Source organism: Patagioenas fasciata, chromosome 4 (genome assembly GCF_037038585.1).
Source record: "Patagioenas fasciata isolate bPatFas1 chromosome 4, bPatFas1.hap1, whole genome shotgun sequence".
In the NCBI taxonomy this organism is placed as follows: domain Eukaryota; kingdom Metazoa; phylum Chordata; class Aves; order Columbiformes; family Columbidae; genus Patagioenas; species Patagioenas fasciata.
Genome location: NC_092523.1, coordinates 80,190,001 through 80,206,249, shown reverse-complemented (window position 1 = coordinate 80,206,249; position 16,249 = coordinate 80,190,001). Strand labels below are relative to the sequence as shown.

The 16,249-nt window shown below is 49.2% G+C and overlaps 3 protein-coding genes across 9 annotated transcripts in view; 1 reads left to right on the top strand and 2 right to left on the bottom strand.

Moving 5' to 3' along the window:
- HGSNAT (heparan-alpha-glucosaminide N-acetyltransferase) overlaps positions 1-16,249 on the top strand; it is a 25,907-nt gene that overhangs the window by 7,146 nt on the left and 2,512 nt on the right. For 2 of the 4 annotated variants that reach the window (XM_071808276.1, XM_071808277.1), the window contains 16 exons: positions 4,762-4,901; positions 5,346-5,467; positions 6,442-6,511; positions 6,970-7,039; positions 8,043-8,149; positions 8,621-8,697; positions 9,306-9,336; positions 9,710-9,870; positions 10,372-10,487; positions 11,180-11,301; positions 11,853-11,979; positions 12,068-12,154; positions 12,718-12,795; positions 12,916-12,986; positions 13,177-13,289; positions 14,256-16,249. The exon at positions 14,256-16,249 is cut by the window's right edge and continues 2,512 nt beyond it. In XM_071808276.1, coding sequence (XP_071664377.1) covers positions 4,762-4,901; positions 5,346-5,467; positions 6,442-6,511; positions 6,970-7,039; positions 8,043-8,149; positions 8,621-8,697; positions 9,306-9,336; positions 9,710-9,870; positions 10,372-10,487; positions 11,180-11,301; positions 11,853-11,979; positions 12,068-12,154; positions 12,718-12,795; positions 12,916-12,986; positions 13,177-13,289; positions 14,256-14,437 — 1,674 coding nt within the window. In that variant the 3' untranslated portion in view covers positions 14,438-16,249. Of the gene's footprint in view, positions 1-3,943; positions 4,179-4,761; positions 4,902-5,345; positions 5,468-6,441; positions 6,512-6,969; positions 7,040-8,042; positions 8,150-8,620; positions 8,698-9,305; positions 9,337-9,709; positions 9,871-10,371; positions 10,488-11,179; positions 11,302-11,852; positions 11,980-12,067; positions 12,155-12,717; positions 12,796-12,915; positions 12,987-13,176; positions 13,290-14,255 lie in introns of those variants that run through there. The other 2 variants (XM_065836285.2, XM_071808278.1) reach the window with 2 other exon arrangements.
- Positions 1,699-3,902, bottom strand: POMK (protein O-mannose kinase). The gene is made up of 2 exons (XM_065837744.2): positions 3,340-3,902; positions 1,699-2,842 (listed from the first exon to the last, which is right to left on the bottom strand). Exons 1-2 carry the CDS (start codon positions 3,745-3,747, stop codon positions 2,069-2,071), a joined length of 1,182 nt encoding a protein of 393 aa, XP_065693816.1. The 5' UTR covers positions 3,748-3,902; the 3' UTR covers positions 1,699-2,068.
- The window catches only part of INTS10 (integrator complex subunit 10), a 17,678-nt gene continuing 16,852 nt past the window's right edge, over positions 15,424-16,249 (bottom strand). For all 4 annotated transcript variants that reach the window (XM_065836276.2, XM_065836278.2, XM_065836277.2 and 1 more), the window contains one exon: positions 15,424-15,803. In XM_065836276.2, coding sequence (XP_065692348.1) covers positions 15,647-15,803 — 157 coding nt within the window. In that variant the 3' untranslated portion in view covers positions 15,424-15,646. The remainder of the gene's footprint in view (positions 15,804-16,249) is intronic.

Below are 16,249 nucleotides of genomic sequence, written 5' to 3'. Positions count from 1 at the left end.
ATTCCACAAAGAAATCTAGCGCGTACTTGATAAAAGCACCCACTTTGGTTCCATAGATTTAGCAAGAGAATTGCTGAAAAGGGTTTTCCAGCGCTACAAGGAAAGAATCAACTTCCCAAAAGTCTGTGGCATCCACCAACTACTATAAGTTTGACTGAAAAAGCTGCCGAATATTTAAGTTTTGAAAATCCATTTGCTTCATATCCACAATGTGAACGCTGGAATCTAACAGTGTGCTCGCTCTTTTCAAAATTATGGCCAAAGAATCTCTGTGTATCTCTCTATATAAATAGATATTTTTTTCATGGATTTTGAATTCCCCAGAGCTAAACAGAATCAGAAATCGCTGAGACACAAATATCACTGTAATGCAAATATATTCACCATTTAATCCTGATAAATACTGGAGTAGAGACTTCAGAGCACAGACCGACAATTATTTGAAATCATGTGGTCATCTCAAGTATACAGTATTTCAATTAAAATAAAACCACAAAATCCTTTTTCTTTTAAAAAAGTACTATCTAGCATATAATTTATTTGGATGAACCCTGCAAATATGTGCATTATATCATGCTAGAAGAACTTCAGAACCACTTTTTTCTCGTTCCCAGGGTCTCTTGACTGTTGGTAAGACATTGCAGTCATAATGATAGAATCGGTTTACAGTTGCAAATTCTGCCAAATATCTCACAAATTATACTTGGCAAACAGCAGGGCCGCTTTTCACAAAGATAATGATCTGATGTTTTGTTTAAGTGGCACCAAAGGAAAATACTGGTTTAGAGCCTGTGATAGAATTTCAAAAGGTTGGTGTGGTATTCTAAACTTCTGATAGGCTTAACCACTACAGCTCTATTCGCTGCAGAGTAACGTGGAGTTTAAAAGTATCCCTCAAAAACAAAGAAATTGGTAAAAACTGGAATGGCCAGCAAAGAGAACTGGAAAGAGGGGAGCCAACCGCACGTGGAGCTGTCCTGCCCCGTGTTCCCCCCTCCATCAGGCCTTCCCTCTTCCCCTCAAGGGCAAAGGAGCTGGAAGTGTGGGCAGGATGGGATTGCAGAAGGGATTAGTGGGGAAGAACAGCAAGATGGAGAGGCTGCAAATGCCTCTGGTCTTACTGAAAGACTGGAAGGAGGTGACACTGAAACCTGGTTGAGGTTGCACCAGGCTGAGATGAAAAAGGATGGTTAAGTACACAAACAGCATGAACAAGTCGAAGGGGAGGCGGCCCCTTCAAGTGGCACGTGTGGCTCTTCTGACAGCCCTTAAATCCGTCTGTCCTGTTACTACAGACTCGCTGATGCAAACACAAGGAGATTTTTCAGGGGTTTGTGAAAGTTTGCTAGCAAAATCCTGGCTCGGAGGCGGTTCCTGGCTATGTTTGGGCATGAGAAGCTGCAATTGCTAATAACTACAACTAAACGGACCTTCCTGGTGCCATCTAGTGTTCCCTCAGAGACAGAAACAATATCCCAGAAAAGAAACTGAAGCTCCTTAATGCTGTGTGGAGAACAAATGTCACTTATTCCTGCTGAAATACAAGGCTGGATGACACTCAAGCTGAAGGAGACGGAACAGGGAAGAGCCACGGGGAGGACCCAGTACTCAGGGGGAATGTTTAGGGAAACACCTTTTTAAAAATAAATGGAACTATTTCATCCAGAAACAGAGAGAAACATCTCCATGGCAAACCAATTTTTCAGAACCAGAATTTATCCAAGTTTATTTTTCACTCTTGTGACATTAATCTGGTCGTTGCAATGTGCAATGGTACATGACAGAGCATGGATCCAAGCAGAAGTGAATGAGACAAAGAAACTCTTCAGCTCTTTTCCTTTCTCTCCCTCTTCTTCCAGTGATAGACGGAATCACAGAATGGTTAGGGAATGCCACTGGAAAGCTTGCACAGCTCCAGCATTAGGTTTGTATATTTGGGTTTTTTTAAATCAAAAGGTACAAGTTCCATTGATCTTGTCTTTTCAGTTTCGAGGACAGAGATTTTGCCCTTCAGGCAAGGTAAATAAATAGGAAGGGCATTGACTTCAGTGTGTTGTCTCCTGATTCCCTACAACATTTCCCTAGTCCCAGGCATGGCCGCCTCCCGACTCAGCAGAGCTAGAACTTTCCGGTAGGAGTCCAAGACCTCTTGGGCAGAAGGCCTTTCAGATGGGTCCTTCTTCTTACACGCTGCGTGGATGTCAAACAAGTGCAGTCTCACAATGTCACTCCCTTCAACGTGGCCCAAGAAAAAACTGGAGACATCGGGGATTTTCCAAATGTCTGTTTTCTCATCGTAGGGGGGCATGAGGTCGTCCTCAAACGGGACCTCTTCTCCGTAGGGCCAACGCTGCTCAGGAGCCACAAACTCACCGCGCAGCGCCCGATGACCGCACTTCACCAGCCTGCCGGCACTTCTGTTCACGAGAGGCAAAGCATCCAAATCATTCACCAAGACGTGGAAGTCACTTGTTAGGAGATACTGAGAGAGGACCTTGTCTAGGTCATTGGAGTCGCACATCACCAGGGTGCCCAAAGGGCTGTTGTGCAGGAACCGAATGATGCTGACGTACTCTATAGCGAGCATCAACCTGCGGTGCCACGTGTTCACAGCCTTGTACTTGGGCATGTGGAGAGTCTCGTTGAGGCCCCTCAGGGAGCCCAGCGGATGGTACTCGGTGAGGATCGTGAACTGCTCCTCGCAGAAGCCGAGCAGCCGGACAACGTGCTGGCTCTGGAGCGCTTTCAGCATCTTCAGTCCGTGGAGAAAGTCCTCCTTCAGTTCCGGGTTGGTGAGCTGCGAAATGACCACTTTCTTCTCCTTCCACTCGGAAAGGAAGACCTGAGGAGACACAAGAGACACCTAAGACAGTGAGGGACAAGAGAGCCTTCTTCCACCAGCTGCTTCCAGCACCAAGTGACTTTCTTAGTCGCAAGTGCAAGCTACAGCCATCCAGAGTCAAGCCTTGAGGTAGGGCCGTGTACCTGTCACCGCAAACCCTTCCCGATGTGATTACATCACTGTTTTCTGAGTTTTCTTTGGAATGGGCAATGCAGGTGAACTGTTTTCACACCACCCAACCGGCGCATCTAACTCTGCCACAATTGTACCGCGCTCCACAAGCGCTCCACCGATCTCTGTCATTTAGCCTGTGTAGCTGGATGTTGTTCGGTGTCAGGGAGGTGGCCCAGGGCTCCTGTCACCATTCTCATCCATAGCCATGGGTGTCTACAGCAATTACCTGCTGTGAGGATAATTATAACAACAGTACGGGCAGTAAGTAGCCAGCAAACGGTGAAAGCTCTTTTATCCACCGGAGAAAGGAAAACCAAACTCACCTTTTTCACAGCGCCTTCACCCACACGTTTGAGTTTCCTGACCTCCCTGTTCATGGCTTCGCAGGAGAGCCACGGGGAGCAGTTCTTCATCCCTCCCAGTCTGAAGTGCCCGAAGGGGCAGCGGCCGGGGTCGGTCTCGGCGCGTCCCGCAGGGCGAGGCTGGCTGAGGTACAGGTAGAGCAGGGCGTTGAGGAGCAGCACGGCCGCCAGCAGCAACGCCAGCGACACCGCCGGCACCTCCCTGGGAGGGAACTCCCTCCGCACCAAATGCGGTTTCTTTTCCATGGCTGCTGCGCTCTCCATCAGAGCCGGATGGGTGGTGGTGAGCGGGAGCCTCTTTGAAGCGCGGGGACGAGCGTCGGGGGGGATTTTTCGTGGCAGACCGTGCAGCCGCAGCCCCGAGCCCATGGCGAAGGCCACATGGCCGGCTGGAGATGTTACAGCCGGTTTCGACGCTCACCTCGCTGCTTTCCCGCCCGGGGCCCGCGCCGCCGCCCGCCCCGCCCGGGGCTGCTTGACCCCGCGGGAGGAAGGACCGACGGCGCTCCGCGGCCGCGCAGGGCGGCGGTGGCGGCCCCGGCCCCGCCCCGGGGCGGAGCGGCGACATGGCGGCGGTGGCGGCGGCGGTGGCGGCCGTGCTGGGTGCGCTGCTGCTGGCGCCCGGGCTCCCGCAGCCGCACCGGGAGCGCCCTCCGCAGGGGAGCGGGCAGGAGGAGCAGCCGGGGCCGGGCCTGGTGCGGCGATCCCCGGTCCGCATGGACCAGGCCCTGCTGCTCGTCCGCAACGAGCTGCCCGGGCCGGGCCTCCGGCTGGCCGCCCGCTCCGGCGCCTGCCACCAGGTGAGCGGAGCGGCCGCCCGGGGCTCTCTGCCCGCTTGGGGCAGCCGGGGTGCCGGGCTTTGCTGACGTTTCCCCGTGGCTTCGTTCGGTTGCTTCAGTTTTATGTTCATGCAGCTCCTGCTCCAGCCCCTGCACATCTTCCCGTGACTTCACTTGCAAAGCCCTTTTCACTCCTCTTTGCCACTAAGGGAACTGGGGCTGTTCAGCCTGGAGAACAGGAGCTGAGACCTTCTTGCTGTCTGCAGCTGCCTGAAGGAGGTTGGAGCATGGAGGGGGTTCATCTCCCAAGTAGCAAGTGATAGGACAAGAAGAAATGGCCTCAAGTTGTGCCAGGGAAGTTTCAGATTGGATATTAGGAAAAAATTCTTCATGGAAAGGGCTGTTGGGCATTGGAACAGGCTGCCCAGGGCAGTGATGGAGTCACCATCCCTGGAGGGGTTTAAAAGGCATTTAGACGAGGTTCTTAGGGTCATGATTTAGTGCTAGAATTAGGTTATGGTTGGACTCAATGAGCTTGAGAGTATCTCCCAACTGAAATGATTCTACGATTCTAATGAACTCCCTTTGCTCTCTTCTTCCACAGTGCTTGTACCAGTTCCTGGCGTTCGTCCCACCGAGCAACGGGAGCGAGAGGAAGCCAGGCACGGCCACAGTGATGCTGGACACCCAGCACCCGCTCACCCTGCTGCTCAGCGGCTCCGTGGCTGACGGAGAGCTCTGCAAGTACGTGGCCCAGCCCCAGGGAACACCTGGATCGCTTCCTCTTAGATATATATTTGTTTTCTGCCTGCTTATCACATCCTTTTTCCCTGCTGTTCAGACCTAGAGATCAGTCTTGCCCCTGCTGCTGTAACTGTGGTGCACGCTGTAGTTGTGCTGAAAGGATCTGGGCATAAGCAGGGGACGAAATGGTGCGTGTACAAGTGCCTGCTTCCTGTTGCAGGGAGGCTGTTGGTGCGTGAAGACAGGTGGTGTCGGAAGCATGTGTGTTGGGTAGGGGAAGGTAATGCTTGGCAAAGGCAGCTCCTGGCTAGATCACACTGTTCGGCCATGTTTTCAGCTTGCTTTTCCTGCAAGCATCCAGGCTTATGGCCCCGCAAATGCTGCTGCGATACCTCCACGTAGTGGTGGTGGCTCAGCAAGTTTAATTTCCTTTATCCTTTGCAGGGTTCAGTATCATTTTGGAGAGTTTGGCAATTACTCCCTTGTGGTAAAGACCCTAAATACAAGCAGCAAAAGTGTTTCTTGTGACCTAGTCATCAATGAAGGCCCTATCAACAGCTACCTCCGTATGTAACGCTCTGTTTTCCCCTTTCATTCTACGACTTGCATGTCTCCCAACTTCCTAAAACACCTGTGCAGCCACTGGTGCTGTGCTGAAGATGTGTCATGGGCTTACTCCTCTCTCAGCATCTTACCTCCTTGTGTTTTATACACCTTGAGGCCCTGACCAGGCCTCTTTGTGTGATATACTTTATGACCACAAGTTTTTTGCAACAGGGGTTAACCCAGAAAAATTGGTGTGTATGTGTCGGGAGGGAGATATTTCTGTAGTTCCTGTTTCCCTGCATTTTTATATACGTACACAGAATCTTCCCTCTGTCCTGCTTCTCTCACAAAACGGGAAACGATTCATACAGCGTTTAGATTTTTCTTTGTTCCACTTTTTTGTGTATCTCTTTTCCAGGGCTGTTTCCAGCTCTGGTCTACGTCTCTTCCATTCTTTTCCTTTACATTACAGGGTGTTTCAAAAAGATGGACCCAAAGCACCTTGTGTTGTGATTTCAAATTGGTTCCATCTTCTTGGAACACCCTGTAGTTTATTCTTCAGTCCTTCTGGTTTTCCTGCTGTAGAGAAAAATCCTCCGTGTTTGTGAACTTGGTGAATTACCCTTCTCCCGCGTCCTCTTCGTGTTGAGGCTGTTTCTAAACCTCTAGTTTCTTCTTCACAATGCACGGCACGTCGTCTCTGTCACTGCTGCATTGTGATGCAGTGCAGGTTTATTTTGCCTTTGCTGTGCTGAGATGTGCACTCACTGCACTCTGAAACAAGCCTCCTTCTGCGTTGGGTTGGGGTGGTTCGGGGGGCTATTATTTTTTTGTGTCTGAGACTCCGCTGGGATACGTATCGCATGGAGAAGGTGGTGAGATGAATGGTGGGGCGGGTTGGTTGTCAAGTCCGTGTCGCACTTGGCCAAACCCAGGCCGATGAATGGTTCTGTTAGATCACTTACAGAGTTGTGTTTTTCTCTCTTTCACGTAGCTATTCTCTTTGCTTTCCTGGTTTACATGGGGATCCTTGCCATCCTGATTGTCGGGCGCCTTTTCATGAAGTAAGTGAACAATAATAGCTCCTCGCACGTGAACTGGGGCCGCCAGTTTAAAAACACGTGTCATTGTGGGCTAGTGCTTCAGGCTCCCACTGGAGCCCAGCTTGTAGATCGGATCCTGTTACCAGGTTGCCACATACAAATGAAGCTGTGTTATCTGTCCCTATGATGATAAATCCAGAGCGATATGTGTACTGGATGACGTGGATCATCCCTGACTGTGAACAACCCAAGAATGAAGCCCTCAAACCTGAGCTTGTGGCAGTGTAATTATGTAGCTGGACTTAATTGGGGTCTCAGGTACTGACTGAATCTCAGTGTTACATATATGAGCTGGGAAGATGGAAATAGGGAGTGTCCCAACTTTTGATTTATACTGCTCAATAGTTGATATTCAGATGAAATTGGCTATAAAGTACTTCTTGTTTTGCTTTGTGTTTTAAACCATTACTACCTTTCAGAATTGATCCAGTCAGAAACTGGGTTTACAAGAAACTGAACCCCAGAGAAACTGATCGTCTCCTTAATTCCGTGAGTGACCACAGTATCTTGAATTTGTATTCTGTAGCATCTCTGAGGAGCACACACTATGTGTGCACGTGGGGACTCGTTAGTCCCCTTCCCCTTGTGCATGTTCCCCTCGGAAAATCCTGTATTTGTGTCAGACAGGCTCTCAATGGAGAGCACTAGACTGGGTTTCCATTCAAGCTTAGTGGATTCCCAGCAGACCCCTTTTGAGTCTTGACCATACAGCTTTGTGCCCTCTTTAGTTCCCTTTAACAAACGTGTCTGTGAAAATACTGTCCCCTCTGACACAGACAATGCGAGGGAAGAGATTCCAGCTTTCACGTCTGCTTGCAGCACGGGAGGAAGTTCAGTGAGATCTGCGCTTCAATCACGATTTCTTTGGCAGCCCTGGAGCTGCTATTTCTGTGTGGTATTAGAATATAGGTAGATCATTGCAGTCTGGGCTTCACGTCTAGGAGCTCCAAACCTGTCTGGCATCGAAACACTTGGGCACAAAGCTCTGCAGCAATTCTTAAAGTCCTTCACCTCCATAGCTGTGTCACAGCATGCAGCTATGCTGCTTTATGGAAAGAAACCTCTCCTGCTTTTGAAAGGATTCATTTTCTGCTGGTTTAGCTCTCTAAAGAGTCTCTCTGTGGTGTCAGATAAGTGCCATGGGAAGGGATGGATCCTGTTGGACAGTCGGCAGTGGGATCTGCTGGGCTCTGTTGTAGAGCAGCGCTCCCAGTGACGGCCAGTCTGTGGCTGATGTGAACTGGACCCAGTTCTCCTGAGTCTTGGCTCTTTTCACTGCGCTACTGTTTCCACCCTGGTCAAAGGTGGAGTGTGGAGCATCTGCAAATATTATTGCGACACGGTGGAGCCATGAAGTGGGGTAGAAAATGCCGGTGGGGAAGCAAAAGGACGAGGAGGATGAGGAGAACAAACACAGATGATGCTGACCCGTGTTCTCAAGGTAGCTGACGGAGCTGCTGACCTGCCCTTGGTGTCTGCTTTGTTCCCTAAGGAGCGTGGGTCCCCGAACGCAGCGGACTCCGTTAGCGGCGATCCCGCCCCACAGCTGTGGAGCTCGGCCCCTCGGCAGCGCCTGCGTTCCCTGGACACCTTCCGAGGGTGAGCAAAACACCTTCCCCAGCAGCAACGCTTCCAAGGGGAAGGAGATTTTTTCCAACAATGGGTTGTAACCCTATGGAAATACACATTAATAGCAGATGGAGAGTTCAAGGGGGCCTGTTTTATGTGGGAGATAATAAAGGGTTTAATTCTTGGATTTTCGGAAACACTTTGCAGTTGATCTGGTTTGAGGAGACATTAAAGTTGTGGCAGAGGGTGGGAGAGAACAATGTATGTTCCATACAAAAACGCTATGTGAAGCATGTTACTTTGGTTCACCGCCACCCGTGATCTTTGAAACGCTGCTTCCTGGTTGGCACAGCCGTGTACATTATCTTGCTTTAAAAATATGATAAATTGGATCGCACAGTTAGAAATGTTTCAATGGGGGTAAACATCAACCATGTGTTCATACATATGTATTTCATCCATATGTGATACTTTGTGTGTGTTTTTCTGTTGTCTTTTCAGGCTCTCTCTTATAATTATGGTGTTCGTTAACTATGGAGGAGGAAAATACTGGTTCTTCAAACATGAGAGTTGGAATGGTAAAGTACAATCGAGACAGTTAATCCGGGTTTTAACTGCAGCAATATCGAGGTCTGGTCAGCGTCGCAGCTGCTGCACTGAGCTGTGCCGGGCGCTGGGCCGGTTTGCCCTGGCTGGGTGTCTGCTCCTTTGGGTTACTGGGCAAAGGAGTCAATAGTCCCTCTCATCACGCAGTGACAGGATCGTTTCAGATCACAATCACTATGTGACCTTTTCATTTTTTACACGGGTTCATGTCTCTATCTTTTCTGCCTTGTTTAACACCACAATGAAGCCGGTGGTGCTCACTGCTCTACAAATATAACGCCCTGGTTGGGAAGCTGATGGGGGGTGATCGGGCATGGTGCTGCCCCAGTGGAGAACGGCAGGGATCCCATCCCTGAAACCTTTCCCCAGACACAGCAATCAGTTCTAACCGTATTCCTGCAGAATTGTAAAAGCAGTGAAACAAGATGATTAGCTGTTTGTAAGTTTTGTTTGTAACAGGTTTTAGATTTTGGGGCATCAAATAATTGCAAGCAGCCTGCAAGTCCCCTGGAAGCTCAAAAATATCGTTGAAATTGAGTGAAGGTTCGAGGTAAATAATGTGTTCCTTATTTCTTTGTAGGATTAACGGTGGCAGATCTGGTTTTTCCATGGTAAGTCTTCCTGAAGAATAGTTCTTGTGTCAAGCGATTGTTAATGAGAAACCATCTGAAGATGCTCTTTTAATTTTGGGGAATGGAATTTTTTGCTGGTTTATGTGTTGCTGCAAGAAGACCAAAATACAGTTACTTCCCTGAACTTCATTGCCTCAACTGATGAGCGAAGGAGTTGGGAAAGCTCTGTGCAGGCTCAGTTGTTTGGGAATTCCTAGTGAAATAAAATTCATAGGAGAAATAAAATTGTCCAGTTTCACACGCATTTCTGCTGGGCCCATGCAGGCTCCTCAGTTCGCGTTGGTGTTTTCTGTCACACACACATGTGACCGGACATTTGTCAGCTCCATTTCCTGTCTGCTCTGTTCTCCAGGTTCGTGTTCATCATGGGGGCGTCGATATCGCTGTCACTGAGCTCCATGCTGAGGCGGGGAAGTTCCAAGCGGAAGGTGCTCGGGAAAATCCTCTGGAGGAGTTTTCTGCTCATCCTGCTGGGAATCATAGTTGTGAATCCCAATTACTGTCTTGGACCCTGTGAGTGGAAATTACTCTCTTGTTATTCTGCAGCTGTTGTTCCTGCCTCCTCGGCTGGGCCGATGGAAATCAGGGTGTCAGCCTTGCTGTGCTCACCGGTTACACGAGGGGCAGTTTGATGCTGTTTGGTTCTGCACCGTTTAATTTCCTATTGATACATCAGGTTTTACCATCAGAAGTGGCCGATCAGCTCACACAGGCTGGTTTGCTCCTCCATTGTGTTTTAAATAATGCCGAAGTAAAGCGGGGCTGGTAAAAGGCATCCGTCCCGTAGGAGGCTGGCACAATCCTCTCTGTTTGACCCCTGTGCCGACCACCATTTGTCACCTTAGTGGTGACTTTCCCAGGGTTATGATTTGCAGAGAGGGGGGTGGCAGAGCGTAGATGTCCCTTGTGCCTGCACGTGCCGTGCATGTCGGCTTTCCCTGGCCAGGGTCAGCTTTCATTTTCACAAAAGAGCTCATGTCTGCTCCTTTTCCACATTGCACACGTGTTCTCCAGTGTCCTGGGATAACCTGCGCATTCCTGGCGTGCTCCAGAGGCTGGGATTCACCTACCTGGTGGTTGCTGCTCTCGAACTCCTGTTTACAAGAGCTGGGGCCGAGAGTGGGACCTTGGTGAGTTACGTTGAGAGCTGATAAATTATAGTGGGATAGAGTTTGGGAGCTTTTGCTCTTGTTTGGACACAAAAAATGCATGGGAAAAGATGAGAGAACATATCATCTTACTGGATGTGTAGTGCAGCGTGACCTGGTGAAAATTTCAGAGAACACGCATCCTTCAGCGTCCCGCTCTGCGTTTTATCACATCTAGCTTTACTGTATTGGAGGGTTTCACTCATGCATTTCAATGGTGTTGGCGGCACTCCCAGGCACTTGTGGTGACTTTCCACCCCCGAGGGGCCCGAGGGACAGGCTTCTCTCTGCTGAGTCCCGTGGCCTGGCTTTTGTCCGGTTAATTTTGGCAGTGTTTTTTCGCAGCGGGGGAAAGTAATACTGCTTTTTGGCCTTTCTGGAGTCTTGTTTTCCCGAAAGGCTTTTGTTCTACTCGTGAATCAAAATGCCTTTTGACATTTTCCAAGCTCAGAAACATTGTGGGCTTTTGTTGTGGTTTGTTCCCTCCCCCCACACCCCCCCACAAGTAACTAAGTGGAATTGTTTGCAAAGATGAAACGAGTAGACCCCAGTTTTGCAATGACAACAGCTCCCTCTTGTATCTGGGGAACTGCCTGCCAGCCAGTACAGGACGTGCCCAAGGGCATTTTGTTTTACTTGCCAGCTAATCCCCCGACTCCCTCCGTGTCCCGCAGGAGACGCCGTGTCCTGCTCTGCGGGATATCCTCCCGTACTGGCCGCAGTGGATTTTCATTCTGATGTTAGAAGTGCTTTGGCTCTGCCTGACCTTTTTGTTACCAGTGCCAGGTTGTCCCAGGTAAGACTGTGCACGCAAGATGACTTTCTAGGGGACATCAGGTTGTTTTTCTTCTACCAAGTAGAAAATACGTTTTATTAGCCCTAGTAAAGAACAAAGAGGAGAGCTTTTAGGCCAGTGGGGTCAAGGGAAACATTTATCCTGTGAAAAAACTTTCTTTACTTTGGTAATCAAGTACTTGGTGCTATAAAGGGGACCTCACTGTTCCTTTCTATGTAAACAGGAGGGTTAAAATCTCTCTGGGGTCTCCGTACAGCGATACATGATCATCACAATGTCATCCCTGTCTCTTTGCCCCCTTTAAAGCGTGAGCACCAGCAGAGCAGGTGGAACTGAAACGTTGCTTTAGGCTCCTGATACCACCTGTCGTGACGTTGTGATGAGCAGAGCCGGGTGGCCGCCATCCTGCTGTCACGGAGGAGCTGGGTTTCGCTCTGCGCCTCTGGCCAGGGAACACGTGGAGGAGTTAGTGTGCTGGGCTAATAAATCAGCTGTTACTCGGCTGGAGCGGAGCAGTTCTTTGTGCCGTAACCTGTGTGTTTCTGTCCCAGGGGCTATCTCGGTCCTGGGGGCATTGGAGACTTCGGAAACTATGCCAACTGCACTGGAGGAGCGGCTGGTTACATCGATCGCTTGCTTCTTGGGGATAAACATATCTATCAGCATCCCTCTTCAAATGTATGTAGCCTCGGGTTTGCAGGGCGAAGCTGCAGGCCAGGACTGAACAGAGCTCAGGCCGGGCTGCAACAACTGTTTTCTCTCTAAGGTGATTTACCAGACAACGATGCCATATGATCCTGAAGGGATCCTGGGGACCATAAATACCATTTTTATGGCATTTCTGGGACTACAGGTACCTCTTTTCTTTTTGCCTGTGGGCTGTAATGGGAAGACTTGAAGGGATCTTGGGAGTGGGGATGCAGCTTGGTTTCTTTCTTTAAGACTGAGCCTGGTTCTGACAAAGCCTTTTCCAGGGAATGCGTGCAGGCCGGCTTGGCCTGAGGTGCGTGGAAAGGAGCGTGTGCTGGAGCAGGACGGGGTGCGATGTGGTGCCGTGGAGCAGCTGTTGGGGCTGGCTGGGAGTCCGTGTGCTGTTGTTCGTTCCTGCAACCCTTGCTGAGGGAGATGGAGTTGACACAACAGAGCTGCCAGTCCTCTTCCTCACTATTAATGTAGTGGGGAAGGGAGGAAAGATGCAGCTTTACTGCTGAGTGGGTTGCATTTACACATTTTCCCCATCTGTGTCCGTTCCTTGTGAAGAATGCCCATTCGGAGCTTTCCAGCCACTGAGCTGGTCTAAACCCTGTTGCTGTCTCCATCTTAGCACAAGTAGCTGGTGACGAATGTATTTGGCTCTCAAAATGCAGCTATTTTTATGGGCATTAATTACTTTTTTTTGGTATTTTTTTACATTAGGCAGGAAAAATTATCTTGTTCTACAAAGACCAGCACAAACGAATTATGAGTCGGTTCTTCATATGGACCATAGTAATGGTAAGTGAGACAGTTGTGTAGCTCTTTAATAGACACGTATTTCTATGCAACGCAAACTTGCTATTCCCGAAATGTGTTGCATTGGTTATATATGTAAACTTTAGCAACTTTCTGTTTCAGGGAATCATCTCTGCTATCTTGACAAAATGTTCTAAAGAAGAAGGGTTTATTCCCATAAACAAGAACTTATGGTAAGCAAAGAGATACAGCTTTTAGTAATGATTTTGTTCAAGTACTGTTTTACCTTGGAGAATGTTTTACCTTTCTTATCTTGAGATCTGTATCGGTCTGCATTGTATTGTGAGGTCTGTATTGTGAGATCTGTATTGTGCCTGCATCACATAGTTCTCTAAATAATCTTTCTTTTGAAAATGTGCGTAGGTCAGTATCGTACGTGACAACCACGAGCTGCTTCGCCTTCGTCCTCTTATTGCTGATCTATTACCTTGTGGATGTCAAGAGGCTGTGGTCGGGTGCTCCATTTTTCTACCCAGGTCAGTAAGATCTCATCAGGAAATGTATTCCTTCCAATTCTTGCTGAACTGATACCTTTTGTGTGTTCTGCACTTCCCTTGTCTTTAAAGGAGTTGGGGTTTAGAATGAGGTTATCTGAGGGATGCCAGAATGATTAACGTGAGCTTAATCTGTGCATAGAACTTGGATGTTCTAGAGCAGATATTTAGGAGAGAGGGACAGTCGGTCTTTAAGTGAGTGCTGGAAGCTGCTGTTGCCATATGACCGTTCCAAGTTTGGTGCTGAGTTAAGGTTCCCGGGAAGAGCTGCCTTAGCACCAAGCAAAATACCGCAGCTGCTGCGCCGTTGGTTTGGAAAGGACTCGCTGGGACTGGGGTCACCCGGTGGGAAACTCGGAGGCCTGTCCGCAGAGTCCTCCCGCTCCCCAGGATGTGGGAGACGAAATCCCCCGGGCAGCCGCGTAGGTTCTGTCTCTGTAGAGAAGCCCGGCTCCCAGAGCATCCTGCTGTGGTTTTAGCCACAGACATCCGAGTCCGGAATGTGAACCACAGCAGAGGGAGCAGCGCTGGTGCCGGGATGGAGAGGGGCAGCGTGACAGCAGGGATCGGATCTCCCACCAGAAACCCCAGAGCTTTGAAGGGCAGTCAGCGTTTGTTTGCAAAGGCAGGAGGTCTGACCAAACTGGCTGGCACTCAGCCACCCCGAGACAATAACTCTGATTATTCTTCTGTCAGTGAAACTGCACGATACCCATTTCATTATACTTTCAATTCAGCATATAGGTTGTCTGTATTTCTCTTCAATAAATGCAGGAGGGGAAGAGAACCCTTAGGCTGTATTTGAAAACGCACATGTGTAGCAGCTTTGAGCCAAGTGACATTAGTTCTTGTCTCGATGTCACTCTGGCACGCCTGGCGTGCCTCTGCCTGCCGACTGACCACGCTCGGCCCGCTCCTCCGCATGCTCTGACCTGTGCTTACTTTCAGGAATGAACTCAATCCTGGTCTACATTGGGCACGAAGTCTTTGAAAACTATTTCCCTTTTAAGTGGAAGATGCAAGACACTCAATCCCACGCGGAGCACCTGACTCAAAACCTCACCGCGACAACTCTGTGGGTCGTGATATCGTATTTACTTTACAGGAAAAAGATATTCTGGAAAATCTGATCGAGGTGGTCAAGGTGTAGCGGGCCTGGATGAGGCAAGCGCGCAAGGCGGGTTAGCCTGAAATATTGCCACTCCTGCTAGGCCGGATTACTGAAAAGGGATCCTAGTTCAAGTTTACGGTGCCATGGAAGTTGTCATCAAGACTTCTGTGTGACTTAAGGGACAGTACTTTCTTATTTAGCAAAACTTACCAGTCTGCTGCAGTTGGTTTCTTTCTGTTTTCTGCCTTTTGTAAATACTGAACTCCCTCCTTCATGTAGAGAAACTGAATGTATTTCGAGAGCTGGGCAGTCAAAGGCAGCCTGACGGTGCTCACCAAAGGAACTGCAAGGATCTGGGGTTCGTGTGAACCCGTGACCTGCAGCACGCCTGCGCCCCTTGGCACTCGGCCTCTTTTTAACTGGGGAGCACTGGGAGCGGCCTTGGCCCTGTGCTTGGGTGACTGGGATGGCGGTGACTCACTGGTCGTTCTTGTCTTCTTGCCGTTTGGGCTTGGATCAAAGCCTGGGCTCAGGATCCCGCCGAAGCCTGCCGGCAAAGATCGCTGCTGACGGCTTCATGAGCTGGCACGTGTGATGGGCGGCCTTTCTTACGTGCTTCTGGTGCGGAGAGGTCTGAGTTTCACAGTCTACACTCTGAGACTGCAGAGAGGCACCTTCTAGGAGATTGTATATCGTCACCGGGATGTTACCAAAGCTCGATCGAAGCATTGCACTTTCTGAATGGATTTATGTAAGGGCCCTCAATCTAAAAACCAGCAATACAGGTAGAATTCAGCCAAAAAGGAAGAGATATCGGACCAATTCAGTGTAAGAGAATAGCTTTTGGAAACTCAGGAAATTCACTCATGCTGTGATTTCCAAACGAGCGCTAATAAATAGTGTTGCAATACCCTGCTGTGCTCTCTGTGTATGAATAGAGGTGGAAGGAATGAAGATGCGTGCCTTAGTATACTGCTATGGGGAAGAAAAGAGGACATTCCAGAATACTTCTTAAACAAAGTTTTATTTATAAAGTTTGATCTACCCATGTAAGAAAACTAAGCGGTGAACAAACACTGAGTAGTGTTTGTGGACAGCAGAACCTGTAACTCGCAGGGAACTTCTTTCACTCTCTGGGAGGTGACTTTTTCCCCTGCCAAAGGCTGTTGGTACAACCGAGAGCCTTCCCCTCTCTCCGTGAGACACGTTGCATCTGGGGCCAGCCCGTTCACGCCAGAGTCTGCAGCAGCAGGATTTTCTCGTTCACGCAGAACCTGTGCAAGACCACCATCAGGTTCTCCCCGCAGCGCGAGACCTGGCGCTCCATGGCCAGGCGGAAATCTTCTTTGACTCCTTTAGTGATGCCCCGGGTAACTGTGTGGTGCCTTAAACCGGGAAGGAAAGAGACAGACAAAAATCAAATCAGGGTTATTTGGTGCACTGCAGTAATTTAAAAGGTGCTGTATGGCACTTGCTATCTATCTGCTGTCCATACCCACGTTCATATAAAGAGAGACAAATAGCCAGTGCTATGCTCATTTTTAAAGATCAGGTAGTTTATAAGTCTTTTGACAGAAGTTCCTAAAGGTCTGTGCTCTCACTGCTTTGATTATGACTGTGGGGGACTGGAAAAAAATGTTGCTGCTCTGGCTAACAGGAAAGTCTGTTCTCGTAACCCAGCATGTGCAGTTCTCCCTGCTTGGGGAAAAGAACTCTTTATTTCCTGCTACATTGACTGCCCAAACCGCTTCCCCCTTGCCATCACTTCTGAAAGTGGCTGGGGCTGACAGAAGAGCAAACCCACAAACCTGCTTCCTCGGGAGGAAGGAGC

Excerpts from the sequence above, each read along its gene's own strand:
- POMK (XM_065837744.2), bottom strand. The coding sequence starts at position 3,747 with ATGGGCTCGGGGCTGCGGCTGCACGGTCTGCCACGAAAAATCCCCCCC. Across the intron at positions 2,843-3,339 it reads GTGAAGGCGCTGTGAAAAAG|GTCTTCCTTTCCGAGTGGAA; the intron begins GTGAGTTTGGTT and ends GTGTCTCCTCAG.